Source organism: Ursus americanus, chromosome 11 (genome assembly GCF_024610735.1).
Source record: "Ursus americanus isolate L20-20 chromosome 11, mUrsAme1.1.p, whole genome shotgun sequence".
NCBI classification, from domain to species: domain Eukaryota; kingdom Metazoa; phylum Chordata; class Mammalia; order Carnivora; family Ursidae; genus Ursus; species Ursus americanus.
In genome coordinates this window covers 18041810-18057224 of record NC_142137.1, presented here as the reverse complement: position 1 = coordinate 18057224, position 15415 = coordinate 18041810, and the positions used below count along the sequence as shown (strand labels likewise).

At 36.3% G+C, this 15415-nt stretch overlaps 1 protein-coding gene across 1 annotated transcript in view; it reads left to right on the top strand.

Moving 5' to 3' along the window:
• The window catches only part of USP45 (ubiquitin specific peptidase 45), a 68100-nt gene that overhangs the window by 9159 nt on the left and 43526 nt on the right, over positions 1-15415 (top strand). Inside the window, exons 3-5 of the mRNA XM_045807003.2 lie at positions 32-204; positions 1367-1470; positions 6067-6167. Coding sequence (XP_045662959.2) covers positions 32-204; positions 1367-1470; positions 6067-6167 — 378 coding nt within the window. The remainder of the gene's footprint in view (positions 1-31; positions 205-1366; positions 1471-6066; positions 6168-15415) is intronic.

Below are 15415 nucleotides of genomic sequence, written 5' to 3'. Positions count from 1 at the left end.
AAATGTTCACGTTTTGTTTTGTCTCATTCAGTAGGTTTCACTTGCCAGCATGTAAGTCATGCTATCAGTGTGAATCATGTGAAGAAAGCAATAGCTGAGAATGTGTGGTCAGTTTGCTCAGAATGTTTAAAAGAAAGAAGATTCTGTGATGGGCGACCAGTACTTCCCTCTGACATTTGGTTGTGCCTCAAGTGTGGTTTTCAGGTGAGAAAAGTGATTTTTATCTGTGAGTTTGTCTTAAATATTTTTCTTAAATGCTTATTGTGAGTTGGACTGTTTTTAATGTTTAGGAACTAAAATAAATTTATCCATGTTTAGCTAGAACACTCAAAGGCTGAACTTAGAAACATTTGTTAAGGTAAAATAAAAGGTATGTTATCTTCAGAAAGTAATCACGTGTGGTTTAGAAATACTTGAAAAGGGAATCTAGCCTACTTACAGTAGTTTTCATGTCTGCACCTGCCTTTACCTGTTTGTATTTACTTAAGAAATGGATCCCAGTTTTTTTTCTTACATCTTACTAATTTTTTTTCTATGAAAGGATTCTTTTTTCCAAAACAATTTTTGTTAACAGCTTAGAAGCTATTAATATCTAATATTTTTTGAATAACATGTAAGATGTCTATAATTTTTCCAAAATAAGAAGAATCCTTATTATCTCGCACAGTTCATAAGTAGGACCACTTCAGGATTAGTTAATTCAATGAAAAGAACATTGAAAACTGAGATTTCTTCCATTTTTCTTTTGTCCACCCTCAATTTCATGGCTTTTTATGGCCAGAGATGTTTCATGCATTATATATCATACAGCCATCCCCAAAGGCCAGAAAGAGGTCAAAAAGTTCATCCCTTTCCTGTTTTTGTTTTTGTTTTTAAACATATGAAACTTAACCAGAAACATCCAGCAAACTGCCCCTGATGTCTCATTGACCAGAACTGCATCTTATTTCTTTACTTACCTGGTGAGGGAAATTGCTGTGATTGGTCTGAGTCTCATTAGTTGCCAGTGGGTTTGGGTGGAGGTGTGGACATTATTAGAAAATGTGTGTGTAGGAGGGGGGCACTGGTCTGCAAAGATGCTCAGTGCCCCACAATGTGCAAGACAGTATATACGTTTTTAAGTAATAGGGAAATGAACTTGGCTCATGATTGTTTTAGGTAAATACTATATAACAAAAAGCAAGTTAGCCTCTTTGCAAGAAATTAAATTTAATGAGAATCTATATTATTTTCTGAAACTTTTCCCTCCTGCTTCAAATTAAAAACCAAAACCTTTTCAGTATAAGTTTGAGTATGATTTAAGTTTCGATTAATTTGAAACAAACTTATATGTAAATCGTACAAATAGCATTCTGTTCATCTTTAGGGCTGTGGTAGAAACTCAGAAAGCCATCATTCACTGAAGCACTACAAGAGCTGGAGAACAGAATCTCATTGTATTACAATTAGTCTGAGCACATGGATTATATGGTAAGTTAGATTTTCTTACTACTTGTGTCCACTACAAAAAAATATCATTTTCTTTGAGCTTTACAAGGTAAGATATTTAAAGATGTTATACCCCCTTATGTTTTTTAGCCTGAACACAACCTATGGAATACTCTAAGAAAATTAACATTACCCATGAGTATAAAATTTAAATAAGGAAAAATTTAGTCATCCCTCTACTTTTTTTTTTTTTTTTAACATTTTCTTCATAGGATAAAGAAACATTCTTCCTATTTGATTTTCCATAATGAACTTGATAAAACAGAATTCCACAGTTCTAGAGAAACGTACTTCAGGCAGTCAGGTGGTTTGGTGATTCCCTGGAGGGGAAAGGGTAAGCCTGGTGATTCTACTACTTAATCCTGGCTGGGAACCAAGTCCGGTTCCCTCATTTTACCTGTAAGGACACTGAGTATCATTTACTTTTTTATGGTTACAAAGTAAACGTCCGGGCACTAAAACAAGTCTTTTGATTCCCTTTTGATTCTTACTAGCATAGCACACCGCTTCAGTGGCGTAAATGGATATTGTATCAAAAAGCTTTCCATATGTTTCACAACAAAAATTTTCTTTTTTAATATGTGTATGTATTTTTTCACCAAAAAATTTCTAAATGGAATCTATAGACTCCTATAGATTCCTTGAATGAATTTTCAGAAGCTTTCAAGTTTTCCTTGAATGAATTTCCAGAGGTCTTCAAATTTTCTTTAAGACAAAAATATTTTAACTCTGTGTTTTCGCTTCCGGGATCTAAAATTAATATAACAATATTTAGGCTTATAGAAGAAATCATCTTATGATTTAAATTCATGGCACGGGTCCGGTGCTTGCTGCATTTGTGGTTTTGTTGTTCCAAATAATCATATTGGGGAGAATGAGGAAAGTACAGAGACTGCTTACTATGTAAATGAGACGCTGGAGCTAGGGGAGAGGAGGAGGAAGCCACAGTGTGGCAGCTCAATGCATATTTCTCGGTAGCCTGAATAGAGCAGTGGTCTCAAACAATGGGGCCCATCACAGTCACCAGGAAGGCTTGTTAAAATAGATTGCTGGGCCTTGGCCTGGAGATTCTGATTTAGTAGTTCTTTGGTAGGGCCTAAGAATTTGTATTTCTAACAAGTTCCTAGGTATTGCCAGTGCTGCCAGTCTGGGGACCAAGTTTGAGGACCACAGGAATAGAGGAAGGTGGAGGGAGAGTTGAGTGGCAACTGGTAGAATAGGCTCATTTCAAGTGAGTCTGTGTCAGAACTTCTGTTGTAGCTCTTAGGACCTTAATTATGGTGTGAATCATGATGTAATTTCAGCAAAAAACAAACCAACCAACCCAAAAAACACATAAAAAACAAGAAAAGCTAATGTTGTTAGTTTTAACTATTGATTTTGTAATTTTATTTTTATGCTTAATTGTATAATTTTGCTTTCATAGATATATAGAGCTATAAGGGTGATCAATTTATTGATTATTTGGTGAGTAGAATGTTAGATTTATATTATAAGGAAAATAATTTAAGTCACATTTGGGATTCTGTAAAATTTCATTCCTTTCTAAGGAAGAAATTCAAGCTGGTCAGATGCATTTACAGAAACTTAAAGGTTGGGACTATTTTCTTTTTCCCATCTAATTCTTAAACCTTAAAAAGTTTAACAATTTCTGGGGAGCCTAGGTGGCTCAGTCACTTAAGCGTCTGCCTTCGGCTCAGGTCATGATCTCAGGGTCCTGAGTCTAGGATCCAGGTTTGGGGTCCTGAAATCAAGCCCCGCACCGGGCTCCCTGCTCCGTTAGCAGTCTGTTTCTCCCTCTCCGTCTGCCCCTCCCTCCACTCCTGTGTGCGCTCATATTCTCTCTCTCTCTCTCTCTCAAATAAATAAATAAAATCTTTAAAAAAAAGTTTAACAATTTCAGTAGAAAACTTTACTAATTTGGATTTAAAAAAAAGGCCAACTTGAACTAGATAAAAAACTTGGAAACCCTAAAAAAGAAAGAAATATGGTAGATTTGGTTTAATTATGGCTAACAAAGTCTTGCTCGATAGTGGATTTAATGCTGCTTTAACAGATAATAATTATTAGCACAGTGGTTTCTTACCTCTGACTTTCTTCAGAGGTGGAATTTGAAAAATCCATAGGTACTATTCATTGGCCCTCTGTTAAATCAGGGCTTTTGTGTTGTTAAGTTCCATACCTGATTCTCATGCCTGACCAGTGTTAAGAGGCACTCACTTAACTCTTAAAGTTAACATACAGATGAGTGCTTTTATTTATATTTTTACTTTTTCAAAAGGTGAGTGCTTTCAAAGTACTCAAAAGTTTGTTGGAAGGTGTAGCATTTCCCCTGTACTTTTATTACCTTACTGATTTGTGAGCCCTCCTATGTCCCAGTTTCTAATCTGTAAAAAAGGAAGTATTATACTTCTAGAGAGCTATTTATTTTTAAAATGATAATACTCTTTTGGTTGTTCTGAGGAATTAAACCAGAAAATGCATGTAAAGCATTTACAACAGTGCCTGGCACAAGTAGATGCACAATTAATTTTTTTTTTTTTTTTTGGTTATTTCTAATGGAAACAAGTAGAATTAATTTATCTTGCACTGTCCTCTTTTCTCCAAATTCACTGCCATTGTGTGGTTTTTATTTGGATTTTCTTTTTGTACTCTTAAGGTGACAATATATTTTATACCAAGTAAAGATTAAATTGCAGCATGAGTAAAAATTTCTTGACATTTCAATATTTTGCAAATGAACAATTTTTATTATTTTTGGCAGTAGTCACATCAGTACATTTTGAGGGTTTATGATAGCGTAAACCTGGTAATTCTACATTGTTTGAATTCTATCATGGTTTATTAGAAAATATGTTTTGGGGGGCGCCTGGGTGGCGCAGTCGTTAGGCGTCTGCCTTTGGCTCAGGGCGTGATCCCGGCATTCTGGGATGGAGCCCCACGTCAGGCTTCTCCGCTAGGAGCCTGCTTCTTCCTCTCCCACTCCCCCTGCCTGTGTTCCCTCTCTCGCTGGCTGTCTCTCTCTGTCGAATAAATAAATAAAATCTTAAAAAAAAAAAAAAAGTATGTTTTGGGAATGTTTTCTGTGACTTGTTTCACAGATTTATCTATGTACCTATGTATTTCTGTGTGCAAGAGATAGAGTAATATTTGTATTTTGAGTATGAGTAAATATTTGACTGAATTTTGAGTGCTGTTTAGAAAAGGAACCGAAACCTAGTTTATAGCCATTGATCTCAGGACCACTAGTAAATTATAAGATTGTGAATACGTAAGGTGGTGTTAGTCTAACACATTATACTTTCAATATGTTCAAATATATGTTCCTATTTGACCATTGGATCTTATGAAGATAAAGGAAGCAGGCAATGATAATACATAGAAGAAATCTTTATTAATACTATATGCTCTAATGAGTAAACTTGGAGGGCAGTTTTCGAAAAAATAATGTGCTTTTGAAAATCTCTTTGGGAGCCCTCTCTTCCCAACTAAGCCCCAAATAAAACAAAACACCCAGTCCTCCTGTCTCTGTAAGTGGCACCTCCATCACTTAAGTATTCAGGCCAGAAGCCTAGCATTTTGTTTCTTTCCCTTTTTATCTTATTTTTTTAATCCTTTAACAAAAGTAGGCAAAATGGTGTAATGAAATCCTCCGCACCCATCACTCAACTTTAAACATTCCTAATTTGCAGCAAGTCTTTCCTCTAGAGTAGAGTTTCTCAATCTCAGTCCTGCTGTCACTGGAGCTGATAATTCTTCGTTGTGAGAGGATTATCCCGTACATCAAAGGAGGTTTCCAGTCTCTACCCAGTGGATTCCGGTCGCAGCTTCCCCACTTGTGACAACCAAAAATGTCTCAAAACATTACCAAACATTTGGCAGGGGGCAAAATTGCTCCTGTTTGAGAATCACTGACTTACCCTCATCCACCTCCCCCTTTCCATGGCAGTTATTTTTGTACAGAGAAGTACTACCTGAAATGTCTGTAAAATAAATCTTTCTCCAGATCTCTTGCTTCTACCCTGACCTTCTATTCCTTTTTTTTTTTTTTAAGATTTTATTTATTTATTTGACAGAGAGACAGCCAACGAGAGAGGGAACACAAACAGGGGGAGTGGGAGAGGAAGAAGCAGGCTCCCAGCAGAGGAGCCTGATATGGGGCTCTATCTCAGGACTCTGGGATCATGCCCTGAGCTGAAGGCAGACACTTAACGACTGAGCCACCCAGGTGCCCCGGACCTTCTATTCCTGATTCCGTCCATCTGACATTAGTCAGAGTGATGTTTTTAAAATATAAATTGGATCACATCACTCCCCTGCTTAAAAAACTCCTCATGGCTTTCCATTACACTTAGGATAAAGTACCAGAACTTTAATTTAAATGATAGGGCTAAGGCTCTTTGTGAACTCTTTCCTGTTTATTTCTCTAGATTTACCTAATGCCTCACTCAGTGTATACTTTTTGTCCCCCCCCCCCATTTAAAGACAAGACCGGATAAATATCAACTTTATTACCTGGTGTACAACATTATTGAAGATGCTTTCATAATATTTACATACATATTTGTGTTTTTTCAGGTGTTATGAATGTGATGAAAAATTATCAACACAGTGTAATAAGAAGGTTTTGGCTCAAACAGTTGATTTTCTCCAGAAACATGTTTCTAAAACACAAACAAGTAAGTTAAGCAGTTGCTAAAGAAATTTGTATTAAAGTGTGATATTTTATATCTCTTACAGAGAGTTCATAAATTCATAAAGAGTACCTTAGATTTTAGTGACCTCAGCACAAGTGCCATGCGTTCTCAGGTAGTAACCTTGCGATATTCTCTGGTGTTGTATTTATGTAACTAACATGAGAAGCTAGACAGGCAGTGACTAGGTCGTGGGCTTCTGAGTCAAACAGTGCTGAGTTTGAATTCAGGCTGCACTTAAATTACTTATTATGTGTGTGTCTTTTACTTCTTAGTTTACTTTAAAACTTAGGGTGGTAATTCCAATGTGTGGGGTTATTGTAAGGCTTAGAGATAATGTTTTCTAAAAATTTAGAAATAATTTATGTAAAAATGCTTGCATGGTGCCCAACACATATTTATGAAGTGGTATCTGTTATTTGTTACGTAATTGTAGTTCAGTTCTGACACTCCCTGGAGTTAGGCTAACCTTACAGATTGAGGGCTTGCTTAGTCCCACACAAGATTGCCCTCGCTTCAGACAGCATCCTCAAGCACGCGGGTTTTCAGCTACCCACACTTCTGAAAAATTGACTATAAATTTAGGGGTTCCCACTACCCTTCTTAGGCTCAATAATTTGCTAGAATGACTCTGAGAACTCAGGAAAGTCCTATAGTTAAAATTATAGTTTTATTATAACAGAAAAAATATACAAATCAGGACCAGCCAAAAGAATAGACACATAGAGGAAGGACTAGAAAAGTCCCAAACATGAATCTCCTGTATTTTCTTCCTGTGGAGTCAGGACACATCACCTTCCCAGCACATTGATGATTATCAGACACACACAGTATTGTCAGCCAGGAAAGCTACTTAGAGCTGTGGTGTCTGGAGTTTTTAATTGGTATTTCATTGAATAGGCACCACTGATTGAATCATTGGCCACATGATTGAACTCAGTCTCTGGTACATCAACCCTCTAATCACACATTGGTCTTTCTGGCATGGCTAGCTGCCATCCTGAGTAATCTTATTAGCGTAAACTGTCTAGGGGCCCACCAAGAATAAGAAAGACACTCCTGTCCCTCTGGAAATCCCAGGATTTAGGGGTTACATCTCAGGAACCTGGTACAAAAGGCAGCCAAATCCTTTATTATTCAGTAGTAATGTATTATATATTATATACTTTGTTAATTATGTGTGTTGTTATCTAACATAAACAATATATAATACATGTTAATCTAAATGAAGAGTATATAGGGAAGCAGTTTCTTCATTCAGAAATATTAAGTGCCTACCACATGCTGGGTTTTATACTTTATTCAGTATTAGTGATAAAACAGTTTTATATTGCTCTCTTGAGGTGTACAGTATAGTGGGAGAGACAGACCAAGAAAAAATATATATATTATAAACTTCTGGTAAGTGCAAAGGAGAAGAAGAGATTGCAGGGATAGGTAATAATCTAGTGGTCACAGTGACCAAAAAAGGCCAGTATAGCTGGAGTGTGGTTTGCTAGGAGAGAGTAGTGAGTGGGGAAAAAAAAAATAAGTGAGTGGGAGTTCATGGAAGATACCGTAAGGAATTCCATGATAAAGAATTTTTATTTTATTGGAAGTGTAATGGAAGCTATTAAAGTGTTTTAAGCAGGGAAGTAATGTCATTTCATCTTTTTAAAATAACATTACTCTGATTGCTGCTTGGACGGTTGGAGTTAAGAGTGGAGGTGAGGTTGGGCGCCTGGGTGGCTCAGTCATTAAGCGGCTGCGTTCGGCTCAGGGCGTGATCCTGGAGTTCTGGGATCGAGCCCCACGTCGGGCTCTTCCACTGGGAGCCTGGTTCTTACTCTCCCACTCCCCTTGCTTGTGTTCCCTCTCTCGCTGGCTGTCTCTCTCTCTGTCAAATGAATAAATAAAATCTTAAAAAAAAAAAAAGAGTGAAGGTGAGGAAATTATTAAGAAGGTCAGAGGAGGTTGTTGTCGTAGGGCAATTGAGAAACTAGTAGAGGCACTGGCGGAAAGTGGGTGGATTAGATGTAGTGAGTGAGGGAGAGTGGAAAGAATCCAAACTCACTTCAGGGTTTTGGTACTAGGTGAATGGGTGAATGGACGTGATAATTTTGGTGCTCGCTTTGGCAGCACATATACTAAAATTGGACATGATAATTTTGAAGTGCCTTCGGTGCAGAATTGAACTGCTTAGTAGGTGGCATTCAGAAACCGAAAAATTATATTAAAAAACAGTAGTCGTCAGCTGTATTTTCTATAGCCCAACATACAGGTGTTTTTGTTAGCTATTGCTCGAGACAATAATGACGAACAAATTGGCAAAGGAACTGGAGGAGGTAAACACGGGTTCCAGACAGCAGAAGAAATGATTAACTTTTTTCACTCATTTATTTATTCAACAAACATGTATTGAAACCTTACTCTGTCCTAGGCATACTAGTCATAGCTCCAATTCTGCTTAACAAAACCAGGAAAATATGGTGATGATAGACATTTAACACTTCAGGAACAGCTGTTGGTCTTAATGCTGCCTCCTGAAAACTGCACATTTAATATGTTTTTTTGGCCACAATAAGATATGTAGGGCTATAATGCAAGGGGTGGCAAAAGTACAATTGTAGGAAATATTTTATCTGGATTTTTTTTTCCACCTTAGAAGTTCCTTGAGGTTAAGAATAAAGCCATTCAGATTTCATTCCATTTTTACAATTTCTTGAATATTTATTGTCATAAAGGATATAAGGTAGGGAGCATGGAATGATATGGTAGAAAGAACATGGACTTTGTCAGGGTTTGGGGTCTGGCATTCAAATTTGACTCTTTCCATCGCTGACTATTTGACCTGGGGCAGGTTACAGTTCATCTGAGCCTCATTTTCCTCAGCAGTCCCTCCCTCTTTTCCATGGTGTTTCAGGGAGTAGAGATGGATAAGACAGTTCCTATCCTAAAGAATAATAATGAGCAGAATAGAGTTGTATTTTGAGTGATGTTCAAACAAAGTCCTTCAGATATTCAAAAAGGGTTGTAATGTTCAATTGAAAAGAACTGAGAAAGAATCGTGAATGAATTGGCTTTCAAGCTGACCCTTGAAGGAAGAATTTGGGGTAGGTAACAATGAGAAAAGCAATCCTTTCAGGTAGTGGGAAGCACCGGTGGAACCCTTAATTGAGTTCATGGAACCATGGGTAGCACCTGGAATAATGGGAAACAGGTTCTTGAGGGACTTTGGGAGTGTGTCGAGCCTTCAAAGTTAGGGAGAGACGTAGTTCTGAATTCAAGGTTTCCAGAAGTTCCAGGTCAAAATGTCATCGTCTTTGTGTTCCAAGCTACAATATCTCTCAGGCAAGTTTGATTTAAAGTAAGATCCATTGGCATTCTAGAAGTAAGTTTTTTGGGAGAGTAATCTGCAGTATTCTTTCTTGCATGAGGCTTGATTTTTATAAAATACATTAAAAATCAGATGTGAAAGTTGCTGTTGAGGTTTGTAGGAATGCTGGATTATGATTATGCAGCTATTTTAAATGATAATTATGAATACTGTATAAATATAAAAATATCTGAATATGGCAATTCAAAAAGAGTATGAAACTATATTGTGTTTTAGGTGGGAGGATAAGAATAATTTTACAGAATTCTTTTTATACCTTGCTCTAAGAAAAATAACTGCTGAGAAAAGCCTATACCTGGACCTTACACATGTTGTTAAGTTATGCAAAGCCTGGACAGTTTCATGTCTAATACATCTAATTTAGCTACTCTGCACAGAGAATCTAGGCCAGTGCCCCATCCATTTGTAAATACCACCAGCTCAGTGAATCTCAGCTTTTGGTCTCAGTAGCCCCTTAGATTCTTAAAAAATTAATGAGGACTTAGAGTTTTGTTTAGGTAGGTTATATCTATCAATATTATCATGTTAGAAATTAAAATTAAAAATTACAATATGTATTAAATCATTGAAAAAATAGCAGTAATTTCCATGACATGTTAAAACAAATAATGTTTTCAGGAAAGATAACGATTTTGTAAAACAACACAAACTTAGTAAGTGGCATTGTTTTACATTTTTACAAATCTCTTTAGTGTCTAGCTTAATAAAAACAGTTGGATTCTCCTATCTACTTCTGTATTCAGTCTATGATATCATGGTGTATAGTCTCTGGAAAACTGCATTATATAACTGAGAATGAACAAAAGTTTTTTTTTTTTTTTTAAAGCAAATAATATCCTAGGCTTATTATTAAAATACTTTTGAGCTTAAGGACCCGGGAAAGGAGGAGGGTGTCTTCAGATCCACTTTTAGAACTGCTCAACTAGCACATTTCTGTCTTTATTTTGTCTTCAACCTTATTTGCCCTAAGTTTCAGCTCACATCCTACCTACTTTAAGGACACTTTCCGAGTCTTTTACCTTGTCTTTTCTACTTCTGTGCAGCATACTTTAGAATCTAATAACACATGGTTTTGTGGTGTTTAGTTTTCCTGTATATATGTGTCTTTTTTTAAAAAAATATCTTTTAAATTTAAATTCAGTTACTTAACATACAATGTATTATTGGTTTCAGAGGTAAGGTTCAGTGATTCATCAGTCTTATATAACACCCAGTGCTCCTTACATCACGTGCCCTCCTTAATGTTCATCAACCAGTATATGTATCTTTTTATAAAACTGCACATTCCTTGAGGATTGTACCCTGGCTTACTTATATTCTCTTTGATTCTCAATGTGGCTAAGCAGTAAATACTTGCTGAATTGAATTGAGCTAGCATGTGAGAGTTCTTACTGAAGAAGTAGGAAAAGCTTTGCATTTTCACCAAAAAAGCCCTAAATGTTAATCTCAAAACTATCTTATTTATTCATTCAGCTTTTAATATACTTGAGCTTCTACCTTTTGCCAGATGTTGTGCTGGATATTGGAGACACAATAGTGAATGAAACAGATCTATTTCTGTTTCTGCCATTATCGATCTTCTGGTCAAGTGAGGGATATTGACAAGTCACACTTAATTGCTTAATAATTGCTTAGGTAGTGCCGTGATGGTGCAAGTGCAGGGCACTATGAGGATACTTTGGAGTAGTACTGAATGTAGACTGGCTATTTTTATTTAGAGCCAGAGCCTTTTTTTAAAACTTAATTTTATTTATTATTTGAGAAATAGCACTCGGGGGCGTATGAGCAGGGGGAGGAGCAGAGGGAGAGGGATAAGCAGACTCCCCACTGAGTGGGGGCGTAATCCCAGGACCTTGAGATCATGACCTGAGCCGAAGTCAGACGCTTAACACACTGAGCCACCCAGGTGCTCCCAGAGCAAGAGCCTTCTAAGCCAAAAGCTGAAGGATATGTAGAATTAGGTAGTCAAAGAGGAAAGGGATGTGTGTTCAGGTGGAGGAAATAGCTCATTGATGAGGGAGTTTGATCTGTTCAGGGAATTCTGTAGAACTGTAGGTTAAGTTTTGTGATGTTGGGGGGTGGTGAGAGGGTGAGCCTACAGGTAAGTAGGTACAGGTATTGAAGGGCCTTGTAAGTTTAGAGTTTATCCTGTGGGCAGTTAGGAACCACTAATGGATTTTAAGTGGAGAAGTGGATAATCAGTTTCGTATTTTAGAAAAATCACTTAACTGTAACATGGAGATAGATAGAAATGCCTTTGTATATATACCTACTCATTCATGTGGCATTATCAATTTATTAGATGACTAAAGATTTTTTTAAAGCTAACGGTTAACTAGGAGTTAGTGGAATTTTGGAATAGACCAAATTATCATTTGGTTCCAAGGTACAGGAGTAGTGGGACAGGCAAGTTTTTTCTTTTTACTCTTTAAATATTAAACTTTTCAGCTGTAGAAATGGGCAAATTACATTAATGCTACATGACTGGCTTAGGTAATTGCATTAGGCAGTTGATGAAACCCCAGTGCAGGTTCCCAGAAGAATGCTTACAGCTGTGTAGATTTCACATCTGATGCTAGGATTTGCTTGGGGAAAAAAAAAATCTGTCCACACCTCCCCCTCAAATACATACCAGAAAACTAAAAACACGTAAATTCCGCATATAATAAGAAGGTCACATATAACACAAGATTTAAAAAAGCAAGAAAACTTTATTGTGAAAACCGAAAAATACGTATTATTAAAAATTGGGCCATTGTTCTCTAAAGTCTCATGAGATATATCACTTTGATAGTCTTGTAAATGTCATGTAAATATTCTACAAATACTTAATATAGGTATTCCTGATGAAATAGTATCATTGAATATTGGTTTTCTTTTTGTGAACTAGATGGATGATTGACAATCCCACATTGTTTTCAGAATAATTTTGGCCAATAATTTTTAATACTGGTGGGATGCCACTTTCAAAGAGCTTAAAGAGGGCATTAAATACGTTCTGTTAAATTCATTAAGCTTATGCTTTTGGTATAAAAAGACACAAGTTATGTTGGTTCTTTTGGTTTTATTAGGAATAAATTTGCTGTATCTTTTTTTGAAAAAAAGTAAAGGGCATGTTTGGGATCTGAAATAATGTATCTGAGGATAAATAATATTGTGCCCTTTTATAGTAACAATTTGAATATAAGGTAATACTTCATAATTATTTTTAAAAAAAGGAATGCATTTTGTTTTGCTATAAGGTGAGTGTCACACACCTAATAAATTTATTTGCATTTTCAAAAACAAGTACTAAAAAATAGTTATTTCCATGTGTAAAAGGTGTTAGGGACAAAAAGATGTTGGGCATTTAAAAAGCAACTTATTGTTATCCATAAGGATATAAATCCACAGTTCTCCATCCAAACTACAGAACACAGGAAATTATCTGAGTGACTATTTTCTCAGTTCTCGCGAAGATGGCACTAACTAGTACCTTTGAAAATACATAGGGAGAAGTTAATTGCATACGGTGAGTGCCTAGGGCATTAGGGCTTAATTCTTTTCAGGAACCCTTTGAGAAGGGCTGCTGTAAACTTTAATAAAGGTATAAATTCACACCAAAGACATCCAGCAATTGATTATATCCAGCTTTTGCTAAAGAGTAGTGGCCTTTTCTTTCATATCACCACTAGCATTTCATTAGTGTCTTAAATTATCATACTTATTAACCTTATAATCCGTTGTTATCCAGACAGATAGTAGATCATAATGGTTAAGTTTGTGGATTCTGAAGCCAGACTGCCTGGGTTTGGATCTCCTATTACTAAAAGCTGTGTGCCTTAATTTCATCATCATCTCTACAGTGGGGACAATTATCAGAGAAAATAATGCTCTCAAACTCTTCTTTAAAAGCAAACTGCAAAATAAGTTTACTTTCCCTGTGCCCATGGGAAACTCGAGAATCACCAGTATTCCTCTTTTGGTTTAACCAAGGTAATTTACAAATATTTATAACTTTAAGAAAAGGTAGACATTTAATATTGCTTGGCAACAAATTTACTAGTCACTGTTTTCAGTTTTCTCCCATGAAAGTTGAATCTCTTTGTACTTGCTCTTTATATCTGTAGGTTATGATTTTTTTTTTTGAATTTTTGGACAGTTTAGAAACATACTTTATTTTTTTTTTAAAGATTTTATTTATTTATTTGACATAGAGGGAGACAGCCAGCGAGAGAGGGAACACAAGCAGGGGGAGTGGGAGAGGAAGAAGCAGGCTCCCAGAGGAGGAGGCTGATGCAGGGCTCCATCCCAGAACGCTGTGATCACGCCCTGAGCCGAAGGCAGAGGCTTAACAACTGAGCCACCCAGGCGCCCCTAGAAACACACTTTAAATTTTGATTACACTTGTTAAACTGCCTTCCAGAAAGAGTATACGGAGGGTATAGTTGACAAGAATACCTATTTTTCCATATTTAGCTTTGTTTATAGTTTTCAGGGGTTTTGTTTTTTGGCAGTAATGAAGTTTTTAATGTCATCATTACCAGATCCATCAGTCTTTTCTGTAAAGATGTTTTAGTCTTTTGGGCCATGCTTTGAAAGACTTTTGTACTCTGTGATTATAAAGATATTCACCTATGATTTCTTGTACATTACTTTTTAATATGTCTGATTTGATATTTTAAAATTTGGTTTTAAAAAAAGATAAAAGATTTTTGTATTGGAGCCATTTTTATGGTTGGAAAATTAGAGCTACTTAAGATTACTTTTTAGATAGTCTTAGCCAAGTTGCTGAAAAAAAATTTTTTTTTCTGGTGCTTTATCCAGTTTTGTGTCTTGCAAGACCTGAGGTATGTATAGAACCTATCAGGTTTCTTCGGTTAACCAGCAACTCTTTGAGTACTCCGATTCTAGGCTTAAAGGGAAACGACAGAAATCTAAAAGAGCTTTAACAATTTTATCTGGAATGCCTGAAGCTTTCTCTCAATGTTCTTTGCATTCTGGGTCTATGTTTATTTTATTAGGAAAGTACAATACCTGATGACAGTGTTGGTAGTAGAAAGAGATAAGGAAGGGGGCACCTGGAAGGGGGCGCCTGGGTGGCGCAGTCCTTAAGCGTCTGCCTTCGGCTCAGGGCGTGATCCCGGCGTTCTGGGATCGAGTCACACATCAGGCTCCTCCACTGTGAGCCTGCTTCTTCCTCTCCCACTCCCCCTGCTTGTGTTCCCTCTCTCGCTGGCTGTCTCTATCTGTCAAATAAATAAATTTAAAAAAATCTTAAAAAAAAAAAAAAGAGATAAGGAAGGTGAGATAGAGTAAATCCCTTTTGATACACTAACCTTGTAACCCTGAAAATCTTTGATTAATCTTTCTAATTATGGGCATTTCATGGGTTCAGGTAAAAGTTGAGAACAAAATAAATAATCAGTAATCAAATTTTGTATAGTTTGTCTTTTTGTTATTGCTGTAGCAGCCTTATCCTTTTAATTATACCGTATTTCAAAACATCTTGAAATTCAGTCCTCAGTGCATTTGGTTCTGTGTTTATAAAGGAAGAGTTCATAAAGGGAATATTATCTAAAATCATTGCCAGATTGAGAAAGTGTTGTTGTCTCTATTAACAAAATGATCAATAATAATTCTTCATTAATAATACATTACTTTTAATTAAAACACACACACTGTTAGTATGTCAAATTATTGAGAGACTGTTTCAGACACACTTGTTTTATTTATTTATTTTTTTAAGATTTATTTATTTGAGGGGGGAGAGGCAGAGTCAGATGCTTAACAGCTGAGCCACCCAGGCACCCCAGATACTCGTGTTTTAAACTAGAATCTTAAATTCTCAGTTGATAGTTTCTTAGTGAGCAAATGT